This window comes from Eleutherodactylus coqui, chromosome 3 (genome assembly GCF_035609145.1).
Source record: "Eleutherodactylus coqui strain aEleCoq1 chromosome 3, aEleCoq1.hap1, whole genome shotgun sequence".
NCBI classification, from domain to species: Eukaryota; Metazoa; Chordata; class Amphibia; order Anura; family Eleutherodactylidae; genus Eleutherodactylus; species Eleutherodactylus coqui.
The window spans coordinates 292,651,743-292,677,096 of NC_089839.1; the positions used below are offsets into that span (position 1 = coordinate 292,651,743).

At 41.2% G+C, this 25,354-nt stretch overlaps 1 protein-coding gene and 1 long non-coding RNA gene across 2 annotated transcripts in view; one reads left to right on the top strand and one right to left on the bottom strand.

Annotated features, from left to right (window-relative positions):
* LOC136621885 (uncharacterized) overlaps positions 1-24,760 on the top strand; it is a 45,699-nt gene extending 20,939 nt beyond the window's left edge. The window contains exon 3 of the long non-coding RNA XR_010791281.1: positions 24,398-24,760. This is a non-coding gene — a long non-coding RNA (uncharacterized lncRNA). The remainder of the gene's footprint in view (positions 1-24,397) is intronic.
* On the bottom strand, positions 19,163-21,072 carry FOXD3 (forkhead box D3). Its single transcript, XM_066597702.1, has one exon. It carries the CDS (start codon positions 20,685-20,687, stop codon positions 19,578-19,580), a length of 1,110 nt encoding a protein of 369 aa, XP_066453799.1. The 5' UTR covers positions 20,688-21,072; the 3' UTR covers positions 19,163-19,577.
* Positions 24,761-25,354: the final 594 nt, after the last annotated feature.

Genomic DNA, 25,354 nt, shown 5'->3' on the forward strand with positions numbered 1-25,354 from the left:
TCACTTTTTATTCAAATTTTTTGAGAGCTGGGCTAACCAAAAAACCTGCAAATCTGTCATTCTGTACTTTTTTTCTACAGCCTCTACCATACGGGATGAAAATTGTAGTATTTTAACAGTTCAGACTTTTACGCATACGGCGATACCAAAATCTATGGTTTTTCTTTAACTGTTTAGATTTTTTTTTATGTGAAAGATGGGTAAAGGTTTCTTTTTTTAAACTTTTACTGTTAAAAAAAACTTTATTAAATCTTTTTTTTTTACACTTTTATTACACTTGAACTTGTGATCTTGTAATAATTTGATCGCATTGTGGGGGTGTCGATGTATTGCTGACTGTTTAGACGGACGGTCACCTTTGACCGCGGCATGTAAACAGTTAATTGCCGCGATCAGAGCTAATTCCGATCGCAGCAGCTCTCAGCGGCTGCCAGAAATAGCTGATAGATGCCGGATATGGAGCAGACTCGCTGCTCCATACACCCTTCACAACCACCCTATGTAAATTTTACTATTGGGCGATCGTAAAGGGGTTAAATGGTTTCCCGATTTGGTCCTGTTGGGCCGCTGCACCGCAGTGCCGGGCAGTCATCTGCGATGTGCAGAGGTATTGGAAACCAATCAGCAAAGTTAAACATCCAAATGAATAGCTGTCCGCATGTAAATACAAGGGCCAATTAACACATGGCTCATCAGTCACTAAGTGCCTTTCTCCAGATCGCGGGCAGCGGCAGCACTGGCCGCCTTTTAGTGTTGCTGGGGTTTTGTTGCTCAGGGGCTATTACTCCTTGTAAAATCCGTCGCTGTAGGTAAAGCCTGAAGGTGGCAGTTTAGTTAATTCCTGGGTACACTTAATGATCCATTTTGGAGCACCAGGAGATTCTCCGCCACCTCTCCGGCATACGATCCAGGCCCGTAATCTTCATAAACCTGACAAGTGCCCCCCCGCACCTTCTCATCTTGCTTACTGAATCCAGAATAAAATTAAGCGAAGTTTACTTACTTGTTTAAATAAGAATAAATGTCAAATTTCAGATAGAAGGAGAGGATTCTGCCTGCCGCTGACCTATTTTCCCTCTGTGATTTCGGAAAAGGCGAGATTAGCATGGATATTGCATTTTCAAGGACCTCGCCACTATTAAATAGACTGTTAAGTGCATTTTATGGCTTGAGAGTCTGTTCCCTGCTCAGTACAGGAGACGCGCTAAGTTCATCTCTAGCTGCTACATTGAACATTCACTGAATAAAAATTCTTCCATGGGAGGTTAATACCTGGTGTAGCCTAAGCACATTATCCAGATCATCTTAACCCTTCCCACACCCAGACCGTTTATTTTTGTAACGCACGAGTGATTTAAGACCAGGGGTGTTGAGACTCTCTACCAGCCCTAACATCTGTTGATGCCTATCCATGCACACTTTCATCACAAGACCTGAGTATGACATTATGCGGCCACTCCTGAGGCTTTTAAACTGGTTGTCCCACCTATTTTTCTGCAGGAAGCAGACAGCTCCGTACATCGTGCAGTGGTCAGGATTGGTACTGCAAGCTGAGTCCTATTAAAGTATATACCGGCCCAAGTAATTGCGAATGTATGGAGCTGTCTGCTTCAGCTAGAAGTGGGACAACCCCTTTATTGAGGATGGACCATACGTGATTGGTTCTTATTGAGTGGCGAGAACCTGTGTAGTAACAAGTGAAAAAATGGCTGAAAGGTCATGATAGATTCTAGAGGGAAAAAAACAAAAAAAAATGCCCTCCTATCCGGGTTGGCAAAATGAGTAGCCAATGTACAGGTCGTTGATGTGGATTCAAGTTTTGGTCTTGCCTTTTCTCGGGCCTGTGATGTCACATTTATCGGTCACAAGGCCTGAGAACAGCTCAGTCCCATTCAAGTGAATTGGATTGGGCTGCAGTACCAGGCACAGCTGTTATACGATGTATGGCACTGTGCCAGATAGAGACTAAAGTGACAGCAGTGCTCATTCTAGTGCCTCTTCAATCAGCTGATCGACAGGGATCCCAAGTGGCAGACCCCCGCCGATCAACTCTTCATGAACTATTATATCAGTAGTCTAGTGCTGGAAAACCCCTTTGATGTTGGCACCACTTTATTAGCATATATTAAAATATTTAGTAAAATTGACCCCCAAAGAAATTCACATGCAAAATGTTTTTGATATTTTTCATAATTTTTCTAAAAACTTTCAGTAACAGTTTTCTGCAGGAGCTATGAGAATGGCTCTGTGCCTAGAAGCAGCTCCTTCTCCCCAGCTCACAGCAGGAACTCCCAGCACAATCACAGACACAAGTGAGCAGCTGTCAACCTATTGGTTGACTTTTAAAACACATAGGATAGGCCAGGATATACCATCAGTGTGAAGTATGACCCCCCTGACCACTGCTGGTCAACAAAAGGAGGACCCCACTGCAGTACTCAACACAGTAACGCTGATTTATATGCAGCTCTGTCTGTTACTATAGCTCAGCTGCATTTAATAGAGGCTGAGCTGTGGCTAAGCTGCGGTACTAGACACAGCCACATAGACAGGAGTGGCGCTATGTTGGGTAATGCTTTAAAAAAGCGTCTCATTTTTCTGATCAGTGAGGAATCCTGGTGTTTATCCGTGTTAAAACTCCCAAAACCTATCAGTTTATTCTATATTTCAGACTACTTGACTATTTAGGGCTGCTCTTATTCAGTAGTCTATTAGCAAACCACGGATTGCCATAAACTGCTCTATAGTGGATGTATTTGTTGATAGAAATTGCAGGCTTTTGTGTGTTAAACGAGGTCTTAGGATTTCTTAAAAAAGGATTTTTACTAAATTCACTTGACACGTCACAAGCGACAAACAGGTGTCCGGCTTCTGGTATGCCTTACAATTTTGAGATCTGTAGGGTCAAAGCAGAGCTGTCCTTAAAGCAGGGAAGACCATATTATAGATATGAATGACAGCTGAGTGCTGCCTGTGAATGGCTGAGTGCTCAGCCAATCAGACCCAGAACTTTCAGGAGGCGGGGATTTTTAAATCTCCAGCCAGAAGAAAGTGCTTCAGAACAGTTCCAGGGAGCCAGCGAGAAGACGCGCCAGAGTCCCGACAGCGGCGGAGAGGTGACGTATTTTTATTTTTTACAGCAGCTGGGGATGATTTTCAGGGAAGGGCTTGTATTTCAAGCCCTTCCTTGAAAATCATTGGGGGGGGGGGGGGGGGTTGCCTGCATCCCATTGCTTTCAATGGGACGGCTGCAACGCCGGCCCCATTGAAAGCAATGGCAGAGCATTGCGATCCTCTGCCACAGCTGTGACAGGGGATTCTTTCATCCCCGCGGGGAGTCCCATCATCACTAAACACTGTCACAATGCTGTCAGTATCCAGTGATGAGGGGACTCCCTGCGGGGAATCGTTACGCGCAGCACGGACCTATGCGGTGCATGCATGTCCTATCTTTTGCAGGTGCAAAGATTTTGCGCCTGTAAAAAAGGGACAAGTGAACACTTCATAAAAAAACCAATGGTTCTGAAAGACGCGTTTTTTTTTTGCGCACATGGGCGCGCACAAAAAAATGCTCATCTGGCTGAGCCCTAATAATGTAATATATGTGTACACAGTGACTCCACCAGCAGAATAGTGAATGCAGCTCTGGAGTATAATACAGGATGTAATTCAGGATCAGTACAGGATAAGTAATGTATGTACACAGTGACTCCACCAGCAGAATAGTGAGTGCAGCTCTGGAGTATAATACAGGATGTAACGCAGGGTCAGTGCAAGATAAGTAATGTAATACATTTGTACACAGTGACTCTACCAGCAGAATAGTGAGTGCAGCTCTGGAGTATAATACAGGATGTAACTCAGGATCAGTACAGGATAAGTAATGTATGTATACAGGGACTCCACCAGCAGAATAGTGAGTGCAGCTCTGGAGTATAATGCAGGATGTAACTCAGGATCAGTACAGGATAAGTAATGTATGTACACAGTGACTCCAGCAGCAGAATAGTGAGTGCAGCTCTGGAGTATAATACAGGATGTAACTCAGGGTCAGTGCAAGATAAGTAATGTAATACATTTGTACACAGTGACTCTACCAGCAGAATAGTGAGTGCAGCTCTGGAGTATAATACAGGATGTAACTCAGGATCAGCACAGATAAGTAATGTATGTACACAGTGACTCCACCAGCAGAATAGTGACTGCAGCTCTGGAGTATAATACTGGATATAACTCAGGATCAGTACAGGATAAGTAATGTATGTACACAGTGACTCCAGCATCAGAATAGTGAGTGCAGCTCTGGAGTATAATACAGGATGTAATTCAGCATCAGCACAGGATAAGTAATGTATGTACACAGTGACTCCACCAGCAGAATAGTGAGTGCAGCTCTGGAGTATGAAACAAAATGTAGCTCAGGGTTGGTACAATAACTGCAATACCAAACACCACCTATGGACGATAGTGACACTATTTCTACAAAACAGCAGACTTTCTACCAAAGCCCGCCGGCGCCAGAACAAAACTCAGAACTATTTCTCTACAGATGTTTTGCTTGAACCTCCCTCTCGCTGACCCTGCAGCTCATGTCGTCAAATATTAGATTTATCATACCCAACAAAATTGTTACTCCTTCCAATTTAACTTTGGGGACAAATCTTAAATTGAATGGGCCGTGTTGATCATAGCCAGTAGCCATGGGAAATAGCTTATAAAATATAAATCACCATATTATAATGAGTCATCGGGAATAGAATGATGTGGAGGAAAGCTCCCATAGATCAGCCGGACCCCTCACATACGCCCTTACAAAAGTCCAGGCCTACTGTCATTCTTCACTTGTATATTGTAGTCATATGGAGAGGCATATAGCCAGGCCGGCTGACAATCCATATAAATAGTGGATATTCCTGTGATTACACATCCGCTATATATTACAAAGACATGAAATATTCAAGGAACTGCATTGTGTGTTTTATGTATTTTCACGTCTGGACTACAGTAATATTATAATAGAGTCTGGACCGTGCATTTTCCTGTAATTGGTTTAACCCTACTCTACGTTATACACAGGTTCATTGACTATAGCTCTGTCATACGTCTTCATTACCGCACATGTTGACTTGTTTAAAGAGATAGTAACCCTAATAAGTGTCTTCTTTCCGTTTTCATTTCTGCCATTGGATACAATCTATTGTCATCTGTTATTAGTCCAGAGAGGCTGACTCTAGTGTTCTTTAATGGAAGGAGGGACTGAAAATGTAGAAACTTCCCTACCGATCAGCTGCTCTAGTTATAGTGCTATATACTGTTATATGTGCTCGACTATCCACAGGATAGGGGATAACTAGCTGACCGGTGGGGGTCCAACCTATGGGACCCTCTACTGATCGTGAACATAGGGATTCCGAAGGTCTTGCATGAATGGTGCGATAGTTGAGCATGTGCCCCAGAGGCGTAACTTGAGGCTTCTGGGCCCCAATGCAAAAACTGTAACCGGGCCCCCAGCTATAATGCTTTATTTATAGTACTAGGCTCCCTATATGGAGAAGAGAGGCCTTATGGGCCCCCTAAGGCTCCTGGGCCCGGGTGCAACCGCATCCCCTGCATCCCCTATAGTTACACCAGTGATGTGCCCCACTAACTACATTTCTTTCAGTTGTCTGCCAAAGATAGCCCCCACAATCAGCTAATTATTTCTTAGGGCTCACTCATACAAGCATATTTAGGCCTTAGTCAGACGGGCGTTTTTTCGCGCGATTTGCGGATCGTATGACGGATGCGCATGCGTAAATCGCGTGACCGGGGGCGAAAAATCGCGGGAAAAATCTGCACCTAGCCGCGTTAATCGTCGCAGCAAAACGCCCGTCTGACCGGAGAAAAATCGCCGTGCACATCAAAATGCGCATGAAACTTAGACTGGCCGACAAAAAAACGCAGCTAGCTGCAGTAAATGATTTTGGTGCGCACATAAAACGCCGAACGCAGATAGGCGCGATCTGCGAATCGTCGTGTCCTATAATTTATCGCATATCCGCATAAAAAGCGGACATGTGACCGATACCATAGCGAACCATTGGTTCTATATATGCATGAATCGCATGCGCATGCGCAAATCGCGCGAAAAAACGCCTGTCTGACTAAGGCCTTAGGCTGCGTATGACTTGCGTATTTTTTGCGAGCGTAATACGCAGTGTTAAAGGCCCATTGATTTATATTGGGCCGTTCAGTCATATTATGCGCGGGAATAAAAATCCGTTGTCCTATTTTGGTGCATATTACGTGCTTAATACGCAGCACTATAGTCTATGGGTACACAAAACATGCAGTGAATACCGATATTACATGTGTATTGCTGAGCACTGCGTTTAAAAAAATACGCCCATAATATGCAGACGCCCTTATTCTGTGGATAGGGGATAAGATCTATTAGTGGGGCAACCCCTTTAATGGAGACTCAATTGTAATAAAGGCTTGGTTCCAAGGGTTTACGTACCATAGAGGCAGGACATGTGGTGGCTAGGGGCTCGTGGAGAGAGGGGGCCCAGCGATATTTGGTTCTACCCCTTTTCTAATGGCTGGAATCAATGTATGACTTCCCTCTCCAGAGGAAATTGATTGCTCAAAAACAAGGGGGTTGAAAACGTCTTAGGGGGTCAGGGAAAGGAGGGGAAAAGAAACGCCGAACCCTTCGATCTTGTGTGCTAAATTCCAACACCTTAATATTTTAATCTTTGCTATGGGCCCCCTCTCTTCTGTGTACGACACTGCTTGGGTCACATCTGCATGGAAGCCTCTGCCGGCAGTTCTATCACAATCGACATCAAGAATAGTAACCAACGGGCCCCATTGTATGTCAGCGGGGTCTGTCAGGAGCCATTGGTATCTGTAGTTCGATGGTTCCGGCAATGCGTCCTTACGAAAGTAAGCCATGACACCAATGTGAACAGAGCTCCACTCTAAAACCAAATATGATCTTAAATTCTCTTTAATAATCTTTACAGAATGGAAAGTTTTTGCCCCTTCGCTCACTAAATCCCTTTTACATTTCTTTGAAAGAAAAAAGGATTGTAAATGATGACATTAATGTCCTTGTGAATTTCTATGATTTTTTTTTCTCTGGTTTTCTGCTAGTCAAATAAAAGTGGCTGATCTGTAATACCATATACAGCCACACGGACAAGAGTGGCGCTGTTTAAAAAAAAAAGCAATTAAAGAGGTTTTCCAGGAGAAAAACTCTTCATGACCTATCTTCCGGGTTGATCACCAATAGCAGATCAGCGGGGGGTCCTTTGTTCGGGACGGATGCAATCAGTTGATTAGAATAAGTTGCACCAGACTGAAACTGTTGGAACGCCGTCTGTAGCACAGTGGCCTGGTTTGTTGGTGCAGCGCTCTTCCCTTGAAGTGAATGCCTTGAGTTCCTCTCTTGGCCTCCTGGGGAAATGGCTGATTTTGCCAGAAAAAGCTGTGGCCAACCTGACATTTCCGCTGCAGTGAAAATATAGTATTACAGGACCACCGTTCACATGAATGGCCATCCTGCAATAACAGGACAGCAGAAAGTCTGCAGGACCAGACCGGCTCCTACCGAGTGGCTCTCCATTCTGGGACATAGAGGAGGATCCTGAGAGGGGACTTCGCTCTATGGAATTGATATACCTTATAGGCCATGTGAACCGAGGGGTGCCATCTTGGCACAACCCCTTTAAGTTGGATTCATACTCCCTAGTCTTTGTTTCTTCCCTTATGACCTGCACCAGTATGACCAGGGCTCCCTCGTGTATGAACTTGACCTAAGTATGGGAGTAAAATTTGGAATTATGGAGATCCTGGAGTCAAAAGCCAGGAACGACCAAAATACTCTATCTGTAAGATTGGGTTCCCGTATATCTGTTATGTCCGGCCAGTGTTTTCATGCTGGAGTTGGACATAACTGATGTCATTTTTGCGCATGTACCATTTTTCTTTCCAGCGCAGAGAGGCATCCGGCACCAAAACTGATAAGTTGGATGCCTTCCACTGTCCCATAGAAAACTATGAGATCGGCTTTGGTTCCCCACTGGCACTTTCCTACAATGCTGGAGGGGAACAAAAGCTGGATTGGCGGGTTTACATATATAGCCTAACGCTGCCTTCACACAGGCGAGAAGATCGCACAAGATTTGTGCGTAGCGAAAAGCACAAATATGAACCCTATTGTTTTGAATGGTGTCATATACACAAGCAATTTTTTCTCTGCATGGTACCGCAATGCAATGCGGGAAGGAAATCGCGGCATGTCCAATCTCGTGCGTGCTCTCACATCGCACCACCCATTGCTGTCAATTGGACCAGCAGTAGCATCGCACTATTTGCAAGGTGCACGCGATGCGTTGTTTTCAACCCCATGAACATAGGATAGTTGTGTGCACGGACCACATCAGAGGCCAACGCAGTGCCTAAGTGTGTGCTATGGATTAGAGATGAGCGAGTATACTCGCTAAGGCACATTACTGGAGCGAGTAGTGCCTTAGCCGAGTATCTCCCCGCTCGTCTCTAAAGATTCGGGGGGCGGCAGGGGGCGGGGAGCGGCGGGGGAGAGCGGGGAGGAACGGAGGGGAGATATCTCTCCCCCACGCTCCCCCCCCGCTGTACGCCGCAACTCACCTGGGGGGAGAGAGGGAGAGAGAGATCTCCCCTCCGTTCCTCCCCGCTCTCCCCCGCCGCTCCCCGCCCCCCGAATCTTTAGAGACGAGCGGGGAAATACTCGGCTAAGGCACTACTCGCTCGAGTAATGTGCCTTAGCGAGTATAATTGCTCATCTCTACTATGGATCTCTAGGCATTCCAGTTCCATCCTATGGCGCCTCCATAAGGCCCTCCTCACACAAGCGTATGCGTATTTGTGCGCTCCAGAATGCTGTTTATTTTTGGAATGAACGATGCTTTTTTGCAGCACATCGGTGTATATTACTGTTCTTTTTGTGCCCGCAAGGCATGTTCATTTACACGCGACAAAAAAATATTGATATGGCTAATTAGTCTAATGAGTTCCAGATGTGTTTTCTTTCCTGCGCAATTATGCAGTGCTTTGCGCATCTCCTGGCGTACTGTATGCGCATTTGCACATCCCCATTAATCTCTATGGGGACTGTGGGGGCGCAAATGTGCAGAAAAATACAGCGTGCTGCGTTTCAGTTTTTTTACGCAACCGGATTGCACGGGAAAATACACGCATGTGACCGAACCCATTGATATCAATAGGTTCCATCCTTAGTGCACGCAAATATGCCCGTGTGAAGGGGACCTAGAGTACCGTGTTCTCCCCTTGAGAAAATCGTCTGCATGTTACGACATGTGACGCGGCGGGCCACAATGTTTTTTGTTTTTTTTCTTTTGGTCTCGCAAAAATGTTGTGAGAAAAAAGTGACATTTTGAAGGCGTCCAGAGGTACAATGTAGACCTATAGCCTTCAATGGAGGCTCTGTTCAGAGTCCACGTGATAGCCAGCCCAAACACAGCTATGTGCACAAGGCTGCGATATGCATTTGCAATGCCTTTCAAGATGACGGCTTTCATATACTTCAGACTTGTAATAGGGATGCAATATTTAGGCGGGCTCTGGAGAAAGTTGGGTGCTTTTTAAAGGGAAATGAAGTCATGTTGGGGTAAACTGAGCAAAATGTATCAAGATGGTGCATGCTGCGTTATACACCCGGTACAGCTCACACCTCTGGGGACACGTCTCTTCCTTGCGCCACTTATTTGTTGGAGTACTTGTACACCAGCGCCTTGCACCATAAAATAATGCAAGTCCATCTTTTGGAGCTTCTCACATCACATTTCATGTATATATTAAAAAAGTGTATATATATATATATATATATATATATATATATATATATATATATATATATACAGGGGCGTAGCTAAAGGCTCATGTGCCTGGGTGCAAAAGTTTATTTTGGGGCCCCCCAACTACTCTTAACCCCTTAACGCAGTGGTGTAACTTGAAGCTCCTGCGCCTCAATGCAAAACCTGTAACAGGGTCCCCAACTATAATGCTTTATTGATAGTACTGGGCTCCCTATATGGAGAAGAGAGGCCTTATGGACCCCCTAAGGCTCCTGGGCCCGGGTGCAACGGCATCACCTATGGTTACGCCAGTATATGTATATGTATATACTGTAGACATATGTAACAATGTACCTATATGGGTATGGTATGCCTAAAGGGCTCCTACCCACTTGCGTTTTTTAACGCATATGTCAATGGGACTTTCTAATGTTAAAAACGCACTGCATAAAATTCGCCAAGCACAAACTTGCGATGCGTATTTAACATTAGAAAGTCCCATTTGCATACGCGTAAAAAAAAAACGTAAGTGTGTGGGAGCCCTAAGGCTGGGTTCACAAAGGGCGGATTTGCCGCGGAAATTCCGTGCGGAATTTTGCTGCAGCAAATCCGCCTACGGCCGCTAATCCTGGGTTTAGCCAGCCATGTGGACGAGATTTGTCACAAATCTCCTCCACATAGGATGGCCAATCCGTCATGGCAAAGCCGGCATTAGCCGGATTCCCCGACCGCAGCATGTCTATTTTTTTTTTCCATTGCGGCTGCGCTCCTCTCTATAGCTAGGTTCACACAGGGCGGAATCCTGCCAGAAATCTCACGGTTTTCTCATGGAAAAGTATGCGGTCAAGCCGCTCCAAATCCTGTGGCTAAAGTGCCGCGGGTTTTGAAGCTGCGCTTTCCCGGCGGAAATCTTTACGTTTTTGCTGCGGCAAAACCGCAAGATTTCCGGCGGGAAATGGGTTGTATGGGTTTGCTTTTTTTAATGTTTTTGTTGTGTCCAGGCGACACGTTTTTAGTTTTTACATATGTCTGGCCAATAGAAGTCTACGGGGATGTCACAGCGTAGGTCTAGATACTCAGGACATATACAGGAGTGATCTTGCTCCGCCTCTGAGGTTTTTCTTCCCTGCAGTTATGTCATTCAGGATCTGAGGCCGGCTTCCTCAGACTTTTTTCCCTTCTGACACTGTAGTCAAACGCTGGTGCGCCAGAACTTACTCCATAGTTGAAAGTATGCAGCCCATCGGTTTTGCTGCTGGATGCCTCCCTGATCTGGACAGGAACGTGTTACTTGCAGCGTTTTGTCCCGCTAACGATACCGGACCAATTCAAAAAGTGTACCAAAATGCCATCCGTTGTGTCCAGCCTAGAGATGAGCGAGTATACTCGCTAAGGCACATTACTCGAGTGAGTAGTGCCTTAGCCGAGTATCTCCCCGCTCGTCTCTAAAGATTCGGGGGGCGGGGAGCGGCGGGGGAGAGCGGGGAGGAACGGAGGGGAGATCTCTCTCTCCCTCTCTCCCCCATCCCGCTCCCCGCCGCAACTCATCTGTCACCCACGCCGGCCCCCGAATCTTTAGAGACGAGCGGGGAGATACTCAGCTAAGGCACTACTCGCTCATCTCTAGTCCTGCCGCATCATGAAAACACTGTCCGAACACAACCGCTGTGCATGAACCCAGCCCTACAGGGGGCACATCTTTCAGAAATAAATATCACTTGCGCCAAGTAGCTTTTGTCTCATGTATTTTGTTTCCTAAATGTCTTCTATATAAATTATCCATTTATTTAGTCCCTTTGCTTTTGGTAGACGGCTCATGCACCTCTGTGGAAGCCCTCTAAGGGTGGTTTCGCACACATCACTTTTAGGCCTCGGTCAGACGAGCGTTTTTTTTTGCGCAAAAAGATCGCCGCTCGCATGTGGAAAAATCGTGTAAACTAAGCTAAAGGCGCAATCTACATTTGCACATCATTTGCTTGTTTACACGATCCGTGGTGCGTGGCGTGTGTTAATCCAGCTCCCATAGTAGTCAATGGGAACTCCTGCGCAAAGCGCACCAAAGATGGGTCCGGTCCTATCTTCTCTCGCAGCACGCACCTTAGATGCCGGCATTGTAGTCACGCATGTCCCATCTTTTGCAGGTGAGAGTATTTTGCTCGTCTATAAATTGTTGGAGTGAACGCTTCAGTAGGAAGCCATTGGTTCTAATAGACGCGTTCTTTTTTCGCGGCTATTTGTGCTGTGCGCAAAAAAAAAAGCTTGTCTGAATGAGGCCTTAGGTAGTTATCACACAGGCGAGTGCAATATACGACAGTGAAAAACTGACCATTTACCTGCGATTTCACTGGGATGTTTGTGTATGATGTATTTTCGCATTTTGCACCCCTTGTACATTTTTTTCACGCATTTTTCATGTGCGTCAAAAAAAATCACTTGCGGTCCCAATAGTAAAATGTCTTAAAAATGGATCACATGACATCCGAGTGTGATCTGTTTTTTTTAACACTCCCATTGAAAAGAATGGGTTATTCTTGAACCAGAATCACTCAAAAATAAGACATGCAACGATTTTTCAGACTCGGACTTTTCAGACTTTCGGTGTGAATGAAAAATCGCGTGCGTGAATTTATCCATTAGAATGAATGGTCTCTCTCCCCGTGCGAGTTCTGTCCACCTTATACGGAAGAAGTGCCCATGTGAATAGACCCCAAGAGAAAAATTACATATTTTTAATACTAATTGGGGAATTGTTTTGCTTTTTCTATGTGTAAACACTGCGGCCGGCTGGTAGCTCGCAGTCAATAGAAAAAATTAAATGTGCTGTGGGGTGATTTTTTGGGGGCCTGACGTGCGTTTTTTGGGGTCAGTGGCATTTTTCTGCAATTGCAGCAGGTTGTTACCTTGCCATTTTTTTCACATAGGTGTCTTTATATGGCACCAAAAACACCAGGAAAGAAAGGTGGCTTCTCATATGCACTTTCTCTTTTTTTATAATGGGGAGGCGGGGGGGGAACCTCAATATAGTTTGTGAGGGAAGGCTAGAGTTCTGAACTACATACTGTATTTGTCACATGACCATCAGAATGAGCCCTTATGTACAGGACTGTAGATGCATCAGGGCATTGGTCCAACAATTAGAGCAAAAGATCTTTCCTTCATTAAATATGTATATTACTTAGATATAGATATGAGATAGATAGATAGATATGAGAGAGAGAGAGAGAGATAGATGTGAGATAGATAGATGTGAGATAGATAGATAGATAGATAGATAGATAGATATGAGATGGATAAATAGATAGAAAGATATGAGATGGATAGATATGTAGATAGAAAGATATGAGATATATAGATAGATAATGAGATAGATAGATAGATATGAGATGGATAAATAGATAGATAGATATGTAGATAGATAGAAAGATATGAGATATATAGATAGATAGATATGAGATAGATAGATATGAGATAGATAGATAGATATGAGATAGATAGATAGATAGATAGATAGATAGATAGAAAGATATGAGATAGATAGATAGATAGATATGAGATAGATCAATAGATAGAAAGATATGACAGAGATCGATATGAGATATTAGATAGATAGGAGATAGATAGATAGGAGATAGATAGATATGAGATAGATAGATAGATAGATAGATAGATAGATAGATATGAGATAGATAGATGTGAGATAGATAGATAGATAGATAGATATGAGATAGATAGATAGATAGATGTGAGATAGATAGATATGAGATAAATAGATATGAGATAGATAGATAGATAGATAGATATGAGCTAGTACCACACACTTAGAAGACTGCTTTTCAATGCAATTTTGGGTGGTCCTCTCAAAAAGGTTTCACAATAGATAGATGGACCTATATTAATCAATGAGGCAGCAAACACTACCGAGTTTTTTCACACAGACTATGCTGATCCGTTATACGGACAAGTTTCGCCTGTTCAAGTCAACAGGGAGAGAAAATAAACGGACAACACATGGATGCCATCCGCGTGCGGTCCGTTTCGTTAAAAAGATGCAGAAAAAAAATTTGGCTTGTTTCAGTTTTTTTTTTGCAAATGTGAAATACGCATGGCATGCAGAGAAAAAAACGGACACACGGACCGAATACGAACCGAATACGAAGGCCACGCGGAGCTGCAAGTGTATGAAAAACATCTGCTTTTTGCAGCTGTAACATGGACATTTCTTTAATGTAAACGTGCTCCCAGCCTTCCCCGAAATCCAAGAATTTGCTGTGATTTTTGCCTTTGTCCTACAGCGCACAGTAAGATCCGCCATCTATTACTCGCCGTGAACAGAGAATCCTGTTCCATTACATCTGCAGCCACACACAGGGATGTGACATTATAACATCACATAATAAGGTGACGCTGGAAGCAGCTGACTGATTCATTTACACTCAGGGGGCTGTATATTATACATCTACTGTAGCCGGGAAAAAGGAAGGATATTCCCTACAGTCTGGAGCCGCTGTATGGAATGTGTAAGCAGCAGCGCTTATATATACACAATACAGACGTAGCCTAACAATAGTCACAACGGTGCACAGAATCAGAGCGCTCTAGTCATTTATATACATGTACAAAGCTGGATAACCTCGAAATTATGCCCGTTGCTCAATGCATAACACACACATATATATATATATATATATATATATATATATGTCGAAATATATATATATATACATATATATATATATATATATATACACACACATGTGTGTCGATAGATATATATATATATATATATAAAAGAATATTTATTTCCAGAAGCAAATATGTACCAGTGTAAATATATATATATATATATATATATATATATATATTTTTTTTTTTTTTTATAGCTTTTGTAAATATGTTTAATTTATCATTTATGTAAACAGTCATTGTTGTTATTATGCTAGGTTATTGTAATTTGGATAAATATTTTCCATATATATATATATATATATATATATATATATATATATATATATATATGTATATAAATGAAAATACATATATATACAGTGTATATATACATATATATAATTTTTTATTACAGATTCTCTCTGTGCTTATGTTCGATTATTTTTAGCCCCATTTTTTCCAACGCCGCCACGCTTTTACCCTATTTTTATGATGTTTTTTTTTTTTTTTACACATTGTTATAGCAGCAGCGTTGTGCCTTGGTGCAAGGATCTGCTCTATTCCATGTTTCTGGGCAGTGAAGGGTATATTTTTCCATTGTTGTAAATCACCAGTGAAATGTTGGCCCTGGATGTGCGTCCAGCAACTGTTAGGAGCAGAGCATGGTCATTTTCTCAATGTTTAGTATCCGGTTACGTTTAATACACCCGCAGGACAGGCTGCTATGCTTTATACTAATAGACATCTGTCACTAACAGTGTCAGGTTTTCCCATGTGTGTCAAATAGTTTATTGAAGCTGAGAGAAAAGCACAAAATAAGACTGGGTTACACGGACGAGGCTTGAAGTTCACTTGCAGCAGCTACCACTTGTACATGACATTACAAAGCCTCAGCTCTGTACTGACACCACCATCCAAAACCATTACAGGAAGCTAATCCTAATGCCGAGCCCTAAATGACACCTCATCAGGACGTAATAATTATTAGATAGAGAGAATAAAATGTATTTATAGTGAACCTGTAATATACATTTTTTGTTAAATATATATAAGTATATATATATATATGTGTGTGTATAAATATATATATTTATATAGGTACCGCTATAATTCCAAAGTCCATTGTACAAGAAATGGCCAAATGCTACCCACAGGCAAAAATGTAAATTAAACTTAAAATTAATTAACATTTATTTATATGCATTACATGCACAGAGAGAAGGTTAACGAATTATCCTGGCAAATGAATTGTTTAAGAAGAGAAACCTCGTGAAATGGTTTGCAGAGGAAAACGATTCCTAGATTGACAAATCCCCGTTTGCAGCATTGCCGCTCTGCCACCTAGAGGACACTGCTAGTAGCAGCAGATCCCCACAAGTGACCGAGGTACATGGATACCTGTCTGCTGCTAGTTTGCTTTTCTCACTTTGTGACCCCATGAAAGCAAAAAAAACACAGCTGTGGAAACTCCGACAACCATGTTATTTCTCCAGATTCGCGGTGGGCTGTAGCTGTCATTTGCTAATTACACTCATTAGCTTTTATTTTTCTATTCAATAAGCACATTTTAAATAAAGCATACCGACAAACTTATAAAACTCGTTATGGATAAACTAGTCTTAAAAAAAAAAAAAAAAAAAAGAAAAGCCTTAATTATGTAATATGGTAAAATGTTGTCAATGTGTCGAAATTAATAATTAAATACAAAAATAGAATAAAGGCAAAAAATATAAAACAGAATAAATATAAAAAGCGGAATAAAAGAAAAATCCTGATCAAAGAAATCCTAAATGTGACATAAGATCCAGTTATACATAAACAAGAGCCTCGACTGCAAAAATAGCAAAAGAAATCTAAAAATATAAGGCGCAAGAAAGGTTTAAAAATCTTCGGATGCCGCACACATATTATACAGCGGAACGCAAGAATAATTCTAAAATGGTAAAACGGCGCATAAACGCATAATAAGAATAATCGACTGACAATATATGACAATCATGATTCAGTACTAGTGAAATTCTACAAATAGCACGAGGGTAAAACAGCAAAACAGTGATAAGATAAAATAATAAAATACTAGTAAAATAATAACAGCGATATAAATAATAGTAGAATAGCAGGGATCGCAGCAAAACAGCAATTCAATATTATAATATTGTCATAAGAATGATACTAATAATGTAACAAAATAATAACAATAATCTACTAATAATGTTGCAATCAAATAGTTCTGTGATGCTGAATGAAGCAAACGGAATGAAACATTTCTTCTTCCTCTTCTTCTGTATTTCTTATGTCAGGCATCAGGCCTGATTTGCAAGGAGCAGCCCTCTCCTCGCAGGGTGAATGGCCTGAGCCAGCTCCTGTCAGGCTGAGGTATTACTGCTATGTACTGAGATATGAAGAAGTAATTTTATAAGTAACAAAGGATCAGGACTGGAATGAGACCCTGTTATCCAATGCCATTTAGAAGCATCGGATCAGCAGCTTCTTGAGCCTAAAAGTGAATTCAAGAAGACAAGTCCTTTCCCTTTTTCCCAGGGGGATCTGCTATATTTAGTCCTAACCTCCCTCTTGTACAAATGAAGGACCATTTGCTGTTTACTCAGAACCGATTAACCAGACACAACTGTGAAGCAAGTTTTCTAAACTGCAGCAACCGCAGCCGCCGCACATGGAGGAGACGAGAGGTGCAATGTGCCCTGTGTGCTGTATGTGATACATAATCCCCCCTGTATTCAGGTGACTCCTCTTATTTATAAACTCCCTGCTCTCTCATCGGCTTTTATTCCCTTATATTTATACAGGAGCATAAATGTTTACTCAGTGCAGGGATAATATTACCCCAGCCCTAAAAGTCACACTCAGCCCTGCTCCAAATATCAGCCACACCGGAATCTCTGGCAGCGGGATGCGGCCGACACTCCTTATAAGAATTAGACAGGATTGTCCGTGCGGTATGGAAATTGCAGTATTATTAAATGTGCATTAAATGCAGCCGTCAGGAGAAGGGAAAGGATATAACATAGCGGAATACAAATATGTTACGAGGGATAGGATACAAAATGTCTCGTTATTTCTTGGCCATATTAAAGTCTGTTTATCTATCTTTTTAGAAAGAGATCTATTTTAAAAAAAAGAGGAAATGATAATCATCATTATTATTATTTCTTGCTCAATTTTAGACGACTTTAACGATCAAGTAATATAGATAGAAAGATAGATCTAAATCCGATAAATATATATATATATGTGATAAATAAGATAGATACAAGATAGAATTAATTAGAGAGATATGAGATAGAGATAGAACAATATCAAGACATAATTATAGATAGATCATTGGATAAATAGGAAATAGAGAAATATAAGGACATAATTAGAGAAATGTGAGATTCATTTTCTAAATAAAAAGGAGAAAAGAAGAAAGAAAGACGTTGTTACAAGATAACTAGAAATTAGATAATTAATTATCGAATACAAATAAATAATTGGATGAATATGAAATAGACAAATAATTAGAGAAATGTCAGATTTTTTTGCAGTCCTCATATTCTCTTTAGTATCGGAAGCTGATCCTACACAATGGGCTCATGGAAGAATTAACCTGTACATTTCCATTTCTGAGTTGGGCTTCTTAGAAGCGTTGGTTTTCGAAGAGACATCCGCATTCAAATTATTTACTCAGATTTGCGCCATAAAGGTTGATCTGGTGCCCAGCAGTGGCAATATCTGCAAAGGGTTAACCTGGATAAATACACTTGGTATATATAAGATATATCTAAAGATAGTTCCGTATACACAGTGTAGCTAAAGATTATTGGCTTCAAAGCCCTGTCACTGATTGGGATCAGTCTTTAGTGAAAGTAATAAGATTATAGAGTTAAAAGCGGACACTACTGATTCCCCCGCTTCCTTCAGAGATTAGAAATGCACTGCGAGATAGATAGAAACAACATTAGCAAGAAATAATTAGGGAGAAATATATAGATAGATAGATATTACACAGATAACTATAATTATATATATTTGTGTTCTATAAATAAACATATATAAGTTTATTTATAGAACAACAGAAATAAATAGAGATTGATGGTTAGATGATGGATAAATAGATGGAAGATGATCAAGAAAGAATTCTAGATATATTACACAGGTAACTATAGACATATATATATATACATATATACACACACACATCTATATATACATATATATATATATATAAGAATAACATGAATAAATAGAGATTGATGGATTGTTGATAGATAGATAGATAGATAGATAGATAGATAGATAGATATGAGATAGATAGATATGGGATAGATAGATAGATAGATAGATATGAGATAGATAGATAGATAGATAGATAGATAGATAGAAGAAATGTTGCAATGTACATAAATATGAAAACATGTAAGTAAAAGTATATAATAAATAATCCGTCTATTTCATATTGTAAATGTGAGCTATTCATAATCCGATCTCCAATGAATCCATAGATTCCTCCGTACCTTCTCTGTACATTAGTTCCAGCTCTCATCCCCCAATTAAAATTCACGATAATTCTCATTCGAGATCTCAATAAAATTAGCAGGCAATGTAACATTTTTAAAAAAAAAAATTTATTTACAAAATTGTGTACAACACGAAGGATTAACACTTAGATACACAGAATTTTTCATTCATATATAAACAGACTTATTTTTAGAGATTCGCCTTTTTTGTTTTACAATTTTCTTGAAAATGTATTATTTAAAATTTACTCTTGTACATTTTTTTTTTCCATTTTCATAAAGTAAGTGAACCTTCAACAAAAATGAAAGCTCAGCGCTCTAAATCTACAATTTTCTTACAAAAATAAAAACCCAGAAAGGAAAATTAATCAAATATAAGGATTTCTTGTATTTTTTTTTCTTTCTGATACAAATATTTACAAATGATCTATAGTTTGTTACCTGTACACAATGCATTCCAGGGATGTACAGATACAATACAGCAGTCCGTTCTGTTGTGTTTTTTTTTTTTTTTTTGCGGGTTGTTCTAAAGTCTTTTTTATGCTGTTGCTTGGGTTTATTGCGTCGGCCATTTGGCTACTGCAGCAGCTGCCGTAGGCAGGAACTGTCCTGATAGGAGGTTTGTGGGGACACTTAATATAGGGGTGATGGTGGCAGCGCTTCTGCTGAGTGTCAGGGGCTGGTGGCTCATCAGGGCTGATTGTACAGTCACTGGGGGTCTCAGGAAAGTTTGTGCCCCTACAGAGGAGGCCGCTGACACCCCAATAATGTTCTCTATACTGAAGGATGGTCTGCTGCTGGGCTCTGATTTAATGATAGACGCTGCAGTACTCAGGCTGTTCAACTGCAGCTGGAGGCTGGGACTGAGCTGGGAGTTGAAGGTTTTCCTGCTGAGTTCGGTGGAAGGCAATAGGGGAACAGCTGGGGGCAGCATGGGCCCTACAGGGGGTATATAGGGGTATTGCAATGCTGCTGGGTGATGGTAAGCTGCAGGGTGAAGCCCGTAGGGCCTGCCATAGGGACTGGCCAGGCTGTAAGCTCCAAAACTCTGCATCATAAGTGCAGTCTGGTCCCTCAAGCTGTCGGGTTGATGTCTTTTAAACCTTTTCCTTCTCCTCAAGAAGCTGCCATTGTCAAACATGTCTTCGGACTGGGGGTCCAGGGTCCAGTAGTTGCCCTTGCCAGGGTTGCCAGGTTCTCTGGGGATCTTGACGAAGCAGTCATTGAGGGACAGATTGTGCCTGATAGAGTTTTGCCAGGCTGGGAACTTCTCTCTGTAGTAAGGGAAGCGATTACTGATGAACTCACAGATCCCACTGAGGGTCAGCTTCTTCTGGGGGCTCTGCAAGATAGCCATGGTGATGAGTGCGATGTAAGAGTAAGGGGGCTTCACCAGGCTGTTCTTGGGTTTGCTTTGCATGGGTGCATTTCCCTCCTGGAGGTCTCCTTTGCCCTCTGCTTCATTGGCACTGTCTGAGGGGCTTCTTAGCAGTTCCTTTCCCCCGAGATCCTCCACATCCTCTATATGTTCATGGTGGCTCTCACAGTCACTGTCTTTGTCCAGGGACTCGTCGCCTTCTCCCACCACATCAATGTCCACATCTTCAGCCGTCAACACCGTCTGGCCGGACATGTCACTGGCACTGCTGCCTCCAGATAGGGTCATCACAGCTTTTGGCCAGGCTGAACTGCTAGGGATGAAGTGCAAAGGGAACAAATGAAGGAGGCAACCGAGAAGCAAATCTCCAGAAAAGTCCTCAGTAGAGTCTTCAGGCCACCCAACTTGCAGCAAGCAAGTCAGCCAGTGCTTAGATCCTGTGCACTCACACACAGCCTTGTGCTGGTCTCCTCTTAGTGCTCCAGTTCCCCCTCCCTCTCTTTCCAGTCTTGGAGGTAGCAGATTGTCCAGGGGATAGGGAGGGGAATGTAGCAGTGTCCAGAGAAGACACTATCTGAGTGTCTAGTGAAGGCTGCAGCTAGGACACTGTCCACAAGGTAGCAGGGGTGGTGCCCAGGTGATAGCTAGCTTACCCACACAGCCACTTTTAAAGTCCCCTTTGCAAAGACTGCCTGATAGATTACTTTCGAGTTAAAGATATACTAGCAGGGGGGGTCACATGACCACCTGACGTCACCCCCTCCGCCTGCTCACCCCCCCCCTCAACTACACCATGCACAACTCAAGTTGTTTCATGAAATTGTCAACAAAGAGACATCAGTTACACTAACTCTCATCATCTGCAAGAATGAGGACAGCAGCCTGGCATCGCCCTGGCACAGGAGCTACGACCCTCACCATGCCTCTCCCTGACAATGCATGCACCCTGGCTGTAAACCCTCATGGCATGCTACCTGGGCAAGATTTAGGACAGGAGTCCATAAGACTCTAGGAGGGAAAGCAGCTTGGAAAGGAACGATGGAATGTATGGTAGTGTCAGGTCTATTTAGAATAGACCCAAATACTAGTTAGTTACCTTTGTCAGGTGATAGGAAGGCATGGGGTGGGCAGGGAAAGTGCAGGGGGCATCCAGCATCTATTGATGACTGTATTAGATGTAAAGAAGCCATCATAACAAAAGAAGCTATAGATGTCTGGAATCCGCAGCACAGGGTGATAACGAGGCAATCATGGCACTGTTAGCATGTGAAAGCCGAGGAAATGAGGCGCTATTCATCGCACACAGGTGACTGACCAGAGCAAGAGAACAGCCAGTCTCCATTTATATTCAAAGCCAACACATCTGAGAAAGTCAAAATCGGAAACGGAGATTTACAGGTTAATTGTTCCCTGAGCCCATTGTGTAATATCAGCTCCCAACGCAAAGATAACATGAGGACTCAACTGCAAAAGTTTTTTCTATTCCATATCTATCTATCCATCTATCTATTTCATATCTATCTATCTGTTTCATATATATATATATATATATATATATATATATATATATATGTATATCTTTTCTCATTTTTCTTTGGTAAATCAGTCCATTAACGATCCCCATATGTCATTTCCATGGACCCGCATTGCCCTGAAGTATATTACTCATTACCACAATAACTGTGTTATGTTTGTATTTGTATGTGTTTGTTTGTTATAATATTAACTCTTTTATTCGGACCGTTCTGCATTGTGTGTAAAATTGTGTGCAAATTTCTAATGATACATAGCGATTGATAAATTACAAATTACCATAGAACCAATTAAAGCTATAATACTATCGGATCGTCATATTTCGGAATGTCTATGTAATTTCTTTATCTTGTTATTTTCATGATTGTTTTTCCACCTGTTGTATTATTTTAAGACATATTGGCTTTAGAGCAGCAGTTCTGCAGATAACAGTAGCCGGAACTCGTCTAAATAATTATCACATCTCTTAATTGGCCTCTTTATTAATTGTCTGTCAGCTTCTTGTAGGCGATGATCCTGGTCATCACCCGGTTTGGGGTGTAGGGTCACATGACATGCGTTGGGCGGGTGTATATTTTTGCAGGGGGGAGGGAGGACAAATTCATGTATTCGTTTGTTGCTGTTTTTGTGAACACAATAAAAGTCAAATTAATTGATTCATATCATTAATTACCCTGCTTGGTGTGAAGAGGCGCCTTTCACGTCTATTAGGGAAGCTTTGTTGATGAATCCGTTTAATCTCTTGTTCAATCAGTCAAAGCAGCTCATCTGGATACAACACAGGACACCAATGCCTACAACCAGGGCAGGGGGGCTACACTGACCTTACACATGTAGCGGAGTTGTATTTGTCATTTAACTGTTTTGCATTGAAGATGCCGATGTAGAATGTTTGCAGTACAATGTAAAGATCTGATCTATTTATCTATCTATCTATCTATCTCCTATCTATCTATCTATCTATCTATCTATCTATCTATCTATCTCATATCTATCTATCTATCTATCTCCTATCTATCTATCTATCTATCTATCTATCTATCTATCTATCTATCTATCTATCTATCTCATATCTATCTATCTATCTATCTATCTCATATTTATCTGTCTCCTATCTAATCTATCTATCTCATATCTATCTATCTATCTATCTATCTATCTATCTATCTATCTATCTATCTATCTATCTATCTCATATCTATCTATCTATCTATCTCATATCTATCTATCTATCTATCTATCTATCTCATATCTATCGATCTATCTATCTCATATCTATCCCATATCTATCTATCTATCTATCTAATATCTATCTATCTATCTATCTATCTATCTATCTATCTATCTATCTATCTATCTATCTATCCATCTATCTATCTCATATCTATCTGTCTATCTATCTATCTATCTATCTATCTATCTAATATCTATCTATCTATCTCATATCTATTCATCTATGTCATATCTATCTATCTACTTCTGCTTGTCTATTCCTCTATCTATCATTTAAAAATATTTATGAATGTAAATAACTAATTTTGGGCTAAGCCTTAATAAACGAATACATCTATTTAATGAAGAGACATAATTGTGAGATGCAGTAAATATTCTCAGTGCTTGCTGTCCGTTGGGGCTTGGGAGGAGGCATTCATGGACGTGTTGTAGTTGTTCTGTAAAGATTTGGTTTGCTCTCTTGTCCATCTGACTGTGATCTGGTGTTAGGTAAATCCTGCTCTAATCCTAATTGCAATTGGCTATAAAACTCTCAAGTATTTAACCAAAAGTGCACAGATGACACAGGAAGAGCCTCTCCCAATAATAGAAGCAGGAGCTGAGAGGATACAAAATATCAGTGCGTGGACATATATAACACTGTAGCCTGTGTGCACTGGACCCGAATATTATAATGACGCTGATATTCTGCAAGCTACATATACATGTAGTAGAGCTGAGTGGGACTCTTGGTCGCTGCTCACATTGGGTCTACATAGCATTGTACTTTAACCCCGCGAATTATTATTAGTGAGGGGTGGCTGAGACTATTTAAATTCTGCTACATCTCTCACTTTCTAATGATACAATGTGTAAGTGTAGTAGTTCTTATTATTGGAGTTAAACGAACATAGATATTATAATTATCTATTTATCTAATCTCTAGTTGTTTTATATTAACTTATTTAGTTATTTTCTCTTTCTTTCTTTCTTTCTTTCTTTCTTTCTTTCTTTCTTTCTTTCTTTCTTTCTTTCTTTCTTTCTTTCTTCTCTCATTTTTATTTGACAGATTAGTCCACTAATAATCCCCTTATGTCATTTCTCACGGACCCACTTTGCCCTATTTTCCCCTTTTGCATTAATTAAAATGTCCATTAGTGACACTCGGATTATTTGCTCTATCCACATCTTTTTTAACAAGTAACAACTCAGTATGAATGTCTGTAAATAATCCTGTAACTCTCGTCACACAGTTCTGCCGGAGGAGGCATCGCTCTGCACTACTGCTGCCTGAAGTGTCAGCTCCTAGTCCAAGACTGGTGAGACGCCAATGCAACCGTGTCACTCTGCGATATTCCCGTCTGCCTCTTCAGAGCTCTATATGAAGCATAGTATCCATTACTACACAAATGTGTCCTATTTGTATTTGTTTGTGTAATATTCGCTCTGTTATCCGGACCGCTCTGCACTCTGCATAAAGTCGTGCGCCAATTCCCAATGATATATATCCATTAATAAATTACAATAGAAACAATAAAAAATACAATACTATCACATTTCATACATTTTTATGTATTTTATTATTTTCATTATTATTTTTTCCACCTGTTGTGTTATTAAGCAGCACATATTCACTTTAGAGTGGCAATTTTGGAGTTAACAGTAGCCGGAACTCGTCTAAATAATTATCACATCTCTTAATTGGCCTCTTTATTAATTGTCTGTCAGCTTCTTGTAGGCGATGATCCTGGTCATCACCCGGTTTGGGGTGTAGGGTCACATGACATGCGTTGGGCGGGTGTATATTTTTGCAGGGGGAGGGAGGACAAAATCATGGATTCGTTTGTTGCTGTTTTTGTGAACACAATAAAAGTCACATTAATTGATTCATATCATTGATTACCCTGCTTGGTGTGAAGAGGCGCCTTTCACGTCTATTAGGGAAGCTTTGTTGATGAATCCGTGTAATCTCTTGTTCAATCAGTCAAAGCAGCTCATCTGGATACAACACAGGACACCAATGCCTACAACCAGGGCAGGGGGGGGGGCTGCACATGTAGCAGAGTTGTGTTTGTCATGTAACTGTTTCTGTATAACTTCACAAATATCTATCTATCTCCATATCTACTTCTCATATCCTCTGTTTATTTATTTATCCAACTGTCTATCATTTAAATGCAAATTGCTAATTTTGCATCAAATCCTAATAA